Raw genomic sequence first — 8748 nt, 5'->3', positions numbered from 1 at the left:
ATGGAAGAAGGCTTGGTCATTTTATTTATCGATCCTTCCTGTCCCTCTCTCTCTCATCATTTTCTGTGAAATTATTCCCAAGTATCTTGGTTTTTTGTCTCAATATTTCTCTCGTTTCCTACATTTCTGCATTCAGGAACTTTTTTTCCTTTTCCATTAGTCTGGTTATTTATGCAAAGCAGCTCAAGTCATGAAAATTTCGAACATTAATGTAATTGTATGTGTCATGCGTCAGTAATTTATCTGATTTAACCTCATGGTTGTATCAATGAACTCCCATGTACTTCAGTAAACATGAATGCATAACTCTTTAGATAAGGAGAAGGGGGGTATAGAAGACAGGTTACTCTCCAATAAGGTGGGCTAAAGTAAGATGACAATAGATAAGATGGGCATGGAGTTGGACTGGCCTGTCTGGATGACGGACAGTGGAATCACGATGACGGTGCTGTCATCAACAGGCACTGACGTATATGTCGTCCGACGATATTGTCAGTGAATCTCCAACTCGGAGTCTTCCCCAAAGTTTCCCTCTATCACTTGCCAGTACCTATCTTTTCCATGACCAACGAATAAAATGATTTTTACTCCCAATTTCCATTGTGAATAAAAACATGTCATTATAAAAAAAATGACTAGGAAAATGCACATTATAAACTCGTCCTCCATCGAACATGCATTGACCGTAGAGATGGTTGTGTGGTGATGGGCGATTTTTTGCACATTTCATGCGAATTTTCGCTCGCACAAAATCCCTGTGCCGCACGGCACAAATTCCCACCTATCTTACCCCATAAATGTCGACTGCCGAACCCAAAACTTTGCTTGCCAAATGTCCAACCCCAAACTTTGGTCGCCGAATGCCGAACCCGAAAGTTTGGTTCCGAATGTCGAAATCGCAGTTCGGAATGCAGAATGCTGAATGCTTTGCTGACTTGTCAAGAGACAAGTCACTTAAAAATCGCACATTTTCGCACCTTTGCACCGCACGAAGGTCTGTGCAATGTGCAGTGAGGTTACCGCAGAATCGATCAATTCGAAATCGATCGCAAGAAAGGAGCACTCCTAATTGACCGTCATCTTCGTCATCGTCACCGACCCACAACGTCAACGGATGACGACTGGGGGACCCGCTCTAATTCTTATCGGATCTAAAGGTATGGGATCCGAGAAAACCCGTACCGGCTTCGCGGATCTTCGCTTGCAGTGACCGATCATCGATTTTGCCCTAATTTATATCTTTGCCCCGTTTTCGCTGTGTCTCTTTTCGACCGCAATTTGAAGGGAAGAGGGTCAGCAGAAGGGCCTCCTGCTCCGTCCTCTCGCTCAGGTCCGCTTCTGGAGAGCAATGGCTTCCTCCTCGGTAGCTTCGGGCCCGGTATCGTCCTTCTCTGGGAAGGTAGTCTCCTTGGCTTCATCGCGGCAATCTTCGAAAATTTGAGTTTTTTTCCGTTCCAACTAGAGAATTCTGAGCCTAAACCTTGACTTCACTTAGGGGGAGATCGTCAGACATTCGATCGGCTCTCCGCTAATTGTACCGGCCGCCCGATGTCGGAGGGATGTCTCGAAGAGAATTATGGCCGTCGTGGCGCCCACAACGGCGCGTTCTCCCTCTGCTACTGGCACGGTTAGCGTTTTGATTCCCCTAGTATGTTTTTTTTTTGTGCGCCTTGGGTTTTGATCGAAATTGACGCCTTCCTTGTCTCTGTTGATCGCGCAGGTTAAGCATGCGTTGACCATGACGGAGAAAATTCTGGCTCGTGCGTCTGAACGACAGCAGCTGAGCCCCGGTGAGAATGTTTGGGTGAATGTAGATGTATTGATGACTCACGACATATGTGGACCTGGAACGATCGGGATATTCAAAAAAGAGTTTGGAGAAAATGCGAAGGTACGATCTTGGCACAAATTCGACGCTCCGTTTCCTCGAAAAAAAATTTGGAGTTTTCGGTTCGAAAACCTTATTCTTTTGGTGTAAGAGTTTGTAGATCATTTGCCGATGGCCACAGCGAAGGGTTCTCTATATCCTTGTGTACATTTGAGACGAAATTGATCGTTGTCGGATATATTCCTTCGGTGTGGTTGTATGGATTGCATAGAAAGCCGGGTGTTTTCCCTGGATATTCTTGCATTTTTGTTAAATATTCTGGCAGAGATCAGTTTCCACTACCAGAGTCTGGCTTAGTTATGCCTGTTTCTTGTAAAACTAAGGTTCTTCTCTATTTAATGTTACACGAAGCATTTTTTCGGCTTCTTTAAGCGTCAAATGTTCATCATAAACTCTATGGTATACGTATCCTTTTATTGAAAACCAAATAATTCTCTTTTACTGTCGTCATTTATAGTTTTGACCAATTGCCATAGTCCGGCTCATATGGGTGACTTACGTTCCGTAGACCTCGTCCAGAGAAGATAAGGGTATTGGGCTTCTCTGCGTTAAACGCTTTTTCCTCCTCCTCACTTCAATTGATACCAGTTGCTGAAATAGTTTCAGCTTTTGGTGCTCGATATTTTCTCATTGTGAGGTTAACACGCATTCATTATTCCTCACTGCCAAGCAGCCTAATGACGTAGCGCGAGAGGGACTCATGTGTCGAGTTATTTGTGTGAACTATCAGAGATCTGTCTCATGTGTGGACATCAATAATGCTATCTGGAAACTTGGTTCCAATTAGCACTCGGATTTCTTGTCCTGAATTCCCGAAGACTCATCCATCAAATAAAAAAACCTGCGAAGACTCGTATGGACAATTTATTAAGCCTCACATCAACTTTCATTTTGTTGGATTCTTTGAGGATGGAATTGTGAGTTGTGTTGTATTTTCTGTCTTGTTACGAGAACAAAAAACCCATGTATGGTTCTGTTCTTGATAGAGAGATGACTCTCTTGTAAGATTTAGCGTTAGCGACTGGTTAAACTTGCGTGGTCATGGTCATCATTACCCTATCTTGGTTACGATAGGTTGTGATGTTTACTTATGCCATCTGTTTCCGAGAGAGAAGAGCATCTGCTTACTTGTGCCATTAGTCCACGAAATCAACTTTGAATAGGAAACGTCCTTCTAAGCTAGAAATTATCTTTTAGATTCATGCACAGTCGATTTTCTCTTTAGAACATCTATCTATTCTTGTACTACGGATCAATTTTTTTTCTGAAAACAGACTGTCGAGTGATTATTCTTAAACAAATGAAATCTCTTATTACTTTATTAAATGAATATTTTGATTTCAGGTCTGGGATCGTGAAAAAATTGTGATAATACCTGATCACTACATTTTTACGACCGATGAAAGGGCCAATCGGAATGTGGATATTTTGAGAGATTTTTGTAACGAACAGAACATCAAATATTTCTACGATATCAAAGATCGGGGCGACTTCAGAGTATACATCAGCTTCTACTTTTAAACTAATTTTGATTCATTTTTTCTGAGGATTCTTTTTCTTTCCAGGTGAACCCTGATTATAAAGGTGTTTGTCACGTTGCTCTTGCTCAAGAAGGCCACTGCAGACCGGGAGAGGTGCACTTAGAGCAGTTCTCTGTCAACTTTTTCATTGCCTCTTCAGCTCTGATGTAAAACAACGTGCATTTTTTGAGCAGGTTTTGCTCGGTACAGATTCCCACACTTGTAATGCTGGTGCCTTTGGACAATTTGCTACTGGAATCGGCAATACTGATGCTGGATTTGTAATGGGAACCGGAAAGGTTCTTCTTAAGGTTCGGATGAACATCTTAACTTAAAAATATTCTCCATGATGAAGGGTTTATGAATCCTTCAGATTGTGGTTATTGATATGCTCTCTAAAGTTGCCAAGCCTGTCAAGTTGTAGGTGCCTTCAACTCTGAGGTTCGTCTTAGATGGGGAGATGCCCGATTTTCTTCTAGCTAAGGATTTGATTTTGCAAGTAAGTATCAGAACTGTTTGTTGACATGGTTTCTGCTTTTTTATTGAGTCAATGACGAGGTCAAAATCCAAGTCTTGAATTTTTTTTTCGAAGAAAAAAATTCAAGTCACGAATAAAGTACCTTTAACATAACTGTGATTGTTCGATCCAGATCATCGGTGAAATAACTGTATCAGGTGCAACTTATCGTTCCATGGAATTTGTTGGCTCTACTGTGGAAAGCTTAAGTGTGAGTTTGTGCGTCGATCCAATTGTTTTCAAATATGTCATGGTGATGTACTCTCGAGCTAACCCTGTTGCTTATTGTCAGATGGAGGAAAGAATGACGTTATGCAATATGGTTGTTGAAGCTGGAGGCAAGAATGGCATGGTGCCTGCTGATCAAACGACCTTCAAATACCTTGAGGTGAGGAATCCTTTCAAATTATGTGTTTTTTGCGTACAGGCGATCATTTTGTTTTTATTCGTGACAATCTACTTCTTGATCATAAAAGTCATTCATGCGTACTGTCATTACTCTTTTTTTTTCTCAGGGTAAGACATCGTTAACCTATGAACCAGTGCATAGCGATGGACATGCTCGGTAAGGTTTCTTTGTCCTCATGTCTGTATCAATGTTAGGCAATTACTTCTTCTGAAGATTGTTCTTTTTTATGAAAATTGAATTATTGGTTATTTCTGTATGACATTGTAGCAGTGCGGATGTTTTATGTTAGTAGTAACGTACAATTTCTCAAAGTTTCCCTTTTATCTTACAAATACTTTTGTTTCTTTTTCAGTTGCATTTTCTTTGGATTTCTTCTTGTTCTCTATTAATCTTTTCATCTTTCTTTCGGAGTTTACACAATTTTTTCCTTAGCAAGGAAAAAATTCTCTTGATTCCATGAAGTGATTTTCCTCCTGTTATAGTCGACCAAAGCAGTGCTCGAGTAGATTTCATTCTGAGCAACGATGTTACAAAGCAAGAAAGGACAGTCTACTTGAGGTAGTCAGACTGATTCATCCAACTTGCGACGGTGGACTAGTAGTTAAATGTCACCCTTACTACCTTCAATTCGTGTTGTAGCTACAACCTAAAGAATCTCTGGACTGAAATGTTTGAACAATTCAAATCTTAAGCTTACATATGTCGCGGAATGCATTTTTAGGGATGAATCTCAAGATGATTTATATTTTTTGGTTACTGTTACGCCTTTACTAGCTCATCAAGATTTAATCGTACTTCTGTATGCCTGCATGTGATCAATATTCTCTTGATTCCATGGGGTCCAAGTCTTAGAATGAAGTTATGTTTGATTTTGTACATTGTCTGATAACATTCTCTGCTACGTTCAATGTTTTTCATGTGCAGGTTTCTTAAGGAATATAGAATTGACGTCTCTAAGCTGGAACCGTTGGTCGCAAAGGTGCGTGATGCTGAATATTGTTGTGATTGAAATGAGGACGTTCACTGTTGACCCCCAAACTTATTGTTGGTTACCCACGCCTAACTTTAAGTTATGACAGCCTCATTCGCCAGATAACCGTGCTACTGCAAGAGAGTGCAAAGACGTTAAGATCGATAGAGTATATATTGGTTCCTGCACTGGGGGAAAGACGGAGGACTTTTTGGCTGCTGCAAAAGTTTTCGTGGCATCCGTATGTCACCTTTTCTCTGCTTTCTTTTGAAGAAATTTTCTCCTCAGATATTTCAATTTGCAATTATTTTGAATCGCCTGGTTGAAGGGAAATAATTTCGCTATGTTAGTTGATTAAGAACCTGGAGTTTGCCCTAGAGAGAACTTAGTTACCGTATTTTATTATCTTTATCTTCTTAATCTTGCCAGAGGTTTTATCTCACCTATTTTGTGGAAGATAGATTTTCATGATCGTAATGCCTCGTTCTTCACCACTTCTGTGATTCATAAAGCATGTAAATTGGTGGTTGTGCAAAAAAATATCAATCGGGAATTTTATTTTTCTTTTGCTTTTTATTATATAAACCATACGTTTTTAACACTAGAATCTTGGATATTTGGATCCCAGGGTGCCAAGGTAAAAGTTCCTACGTTTCTTGTTCCTGCCACCCAAAAGGTCTGCGATCTTCTACTTTATTCTACATATCTTCGATATATTTCTTTTATTATGGCTGAAAGTTTTTGGGTGTTCAACATGGTCACATTTGATCTGTGCTGTCAGGTTTGGATGGATCTGTATACCCTTCCTGTTCCTGGATCGGGTGGCAAGACTTGCTCTCAGATATTTGAGGAAGCTGGATGTGATACACCGGCTAGCCCCAGCTGTGGAGCTTGTTTGGGCGGCCCTCAGGACACCTATGGTCGAATGAACGAAGCTAGGGTACATGATTCTCAACTTCCGTTCCCCCTACTGTTTTACGATTCAATGGTATTTATATTTGTATCATTTTCGTTTGTATGTTATGTGTGCGTCAATGCACGCACATGTATTAAATGTTACTCTTGTAGGCAGATGTATCAATATACATTTATACATGTACATTCTGTATAATAAAGTATGTACGTTTCCTCTAAGGACATCGACGATCGTTCTGTTTGTATTTCATTTACATAATGTGCACTTGTCTATATATTTATTAAATGTCTTGCAGTTATGTATCTATGTACATCCATTTATTTATATCCTTGATTTAAATGTGTACATTTTTCTCTAAAGACATCTGTACGTTAAGCATATTGGCATTTTATATACATATGTCTACGCTTATGTATGTATTTATTTCATGTATTTATTGACATAAATGCTTTGGGTGTCAAAATATGTCTTACATAAGTTTATATAAGTTATTGCAGACTTCTAGGATCGTTCGCTGTATATTAATACCGTTCTCATACTTGTCTGTGATTGTACATCTATTAAATGTGTACGTATCTATATACCATTATGTATTCATCTTCTACATTTACGCTTGTATTTTTGAATTTTCTTAGGACATCTTCAATCCTCCGTTACATACATGTCTAGTCGTACGTATGTTTATGTATTAAATGTAGATTAATAAGCTTAGGGCATTTAGATATGCATATTCTTGCTTTGAGTGTCATAAATAGTAGAGAGTGGTTTCTGTCCGTTTTGCAGGTGTGTGTCTCGACGACCAACCGTAATTTCCCTGGGAGGATGGGCCACAAAGAGGGCCAAATCTATTTGGCGTCCCCATTCACTGCTGCAGCCTCCGCCTTGACGGGCTTCGTTACAGATCCCAGGGAATTCTTGAGGTGATTGTTTTCCGGGACTGCTTTTTTCATGGTTGGAGATGGTTTGTTTTTGAAATCGTGCGAGGGAAATGAAAGTTGGATCAAACTGGTTTTGAACAAGATCACATCAGATATTATGCTGTGTTTTGTTCCTTCCACTCTGATGTGTTATCTTCTTGTTTTAATTATTTTTCTTATAATATTCACAAATAAATTTTATTGAAGGTATATCAGGAGTTTATTTATGAGATATGATTACTGAAAATTTGGATATTAATTGTGTCATTTAATATTATATTTTAGTTTAAAGTGTGAGTCCTATATATACTATATGAAGTAAAAAAGCAAACATAATAGTTTACAAAAGGGGATGCATACTGACAATCTATATAAGAAATCAGGAGAACTAGAATTTCCTTCACATTAGAAAGCCCAAGAGGCCTACATGGTGGAGTAGATAATGTTGGCTGTGAAGTTCTAAGGGAGCTAAGCAGGTTCTATCAGTGTGAAGACTTTATCAGGTCTCACACCAGTGTAACTCTTAGAAGCCGGGGAACTGTGAGATTGAATATATTGACCTTGGCTCAACATCCGAAGAATAAAGAGAGTATGTGTATGCCCTAATTTTTATGTATGAGACCCTGATGGCCTAAACTGCTCAACTGGGCAGATTATGATTTTGGCTCTGGGGAAAATGATTTCCCAAGATAGGAACTAGTGGGTTTACTTAACCTGTATCAAGATGTGTTTCCAAGATAGGAAATTTTATTTTATCGCCATTACTAGTTAGGATTATATTTAGGCCCGTTTAGACACGTATCCTCAAAGAAAATTTACATAAATTGTTAAAATAATTAAATCACCCCTCTTTGGCATTCCTTTTGCCACCTAGTTCACAAATGGGACAAGTTGTTCCTCTGTCATTATCTGTAAACCACTTGAGGGCATTTTTAGGACTTTACTCATTAGGCTTCATTTGACGGGATACTATAAGTTAGAAATTATATTTTGATAAGGTGAAAGGTTTGGCAACCCATTACACTTCAAAAAAAAGAAACCAGATTCTCAGTCCTCATTACCAATGTTCCTTCCACTCGGCAGACATGTAGAAGGATAGGGGTAGGGTTTCCCCACTTGGGACAGATCCAAGCCACCAAATTAGAACTTCTAGGTTTTTCTTCCATGGATCTTGGGTGACTCTCCTGGATTGTTGACCTTTCTGGTTTTGACGCATGTCCCTATTGATAAATCAACCCTCCTTTTCCTACACCATTGACTGGAAGACCATGGAAAGGCGTGGGATGGTAAAAGTTCCCAGTTTTTATTTCATTTTCTTAGAACCCTATGAAAATAAACACAACCTTGATAAGGCAAAAAAATCCAACATTTCCAAAACAATGAAAATGATAAAAGTTGGATAATAAAATTAAACATTTAAGTTGGAAAAGAAGTATTCCTTATTACTCAATACAATTAATTTCCATGTCTTAAAATGAATTTTTTATAATAATTTTCATGCATAGACATGATTTTACCTATTTTCTGATTTTTTGAAGCTAACATATGATTTCTTACTATACTCCAGCAATTTATATGAGAAATATATGATGTTTAGTTCATAAAACACAT

General features: G+C 38.9%; 2 protein-coding genes across 2 annotated transcripts in view; both read left to right on the top strand.

Annotated features, from left to right (window-relative positions):
* SAD1 (Small nuclear ribonucleoprotein family protein) overlaps window positions 1-121 on the top strand; it is a 1365-nt gene extending 1244 nt beyond the window's left edge. Inside the window, exon 4 of the mRNA XM_078586772.1 lies at window positions 1-121. This exon is cut by the window's left edge and continues 108 nt beyond it. The gene's annotated coding sequence lies outside the window, so the exon portion shown is untranslated.
* A 1120-nt stretch (window positions 122-1241) lies between these two features.
* On the top strand, window positions 1242-7277 carry IIL1 (isopropyl malate isomerase large subunit 1). Its single transcript, XM_078586770.1, has 15 exons — window positions 1242-1399; window positions 1496-1627; window positions 1721-1891; window positions 3233-3385; window positions 3454-3522; window positions 3603-3719; window positions 3833-3907; window positions 4059-4136; window positions 4218-4313; window positions 4441-4490; window positions 5259-5313; window positions 5414-5545; window positions 5933-5980; window positions 6086-6244; window positions 7004-7277. The coding sequence occupies exons 1-15, from the start codon at window positions 1349-1351 to the stop codon at window positions 7142-7144; spliced, it is 1527 nt and encodes a 508-aa protein (XP_078442896.1). The 5' UTR covers window positions 1242-1348; the 3' UTR covers window positions 7145-7277.
* Window positions 7278-8748: the final 1471 nt, after the last annotated feature.

The sequence above is a fragment of the Wolffia australiana genome, chromosome 14, assembly GCF_029677425.1.
Source record: "Wolffia australiana isolate 7733 chromosome 14, ASM2967742v1".
Classification (NCBI taxonomy): domain Eukaryota; kingdom Viridiplantae; phylum Streptophyta; class Magnoliopsida; order Alismatales; family Araceae; genus Wolffia; species Wolffia australiana.
This window is presented reverse-complemented; position numbering and strand designations above follow the sequence as displayed.

Bases quoted from the DNA above. Each gene is read 5' to 3' on its own strand.
- IIL1 (XM_078586770.1), top strand. From the start codon at position 1,349: ATGGCTTCCTCCTCGGTAGCTTCGGGCCCGGTATCGTCCTTCTCTGGG. The intron at 1,628-1,720 runs GTTAGCGTTTTG...TTGATCGCGCAG, and splicing joins CTCCCTCTGCTACTGGCACG to GTTAAGCATGCGTTGACCAT. The intron at 3,720-3,832 runs GTTCGGATGAAC...GTCAAGTTGTAG, and splicing joins CCGGAAAGGTTCTTCTTAAG to GTGCCTTCAACTCTGAGGTT.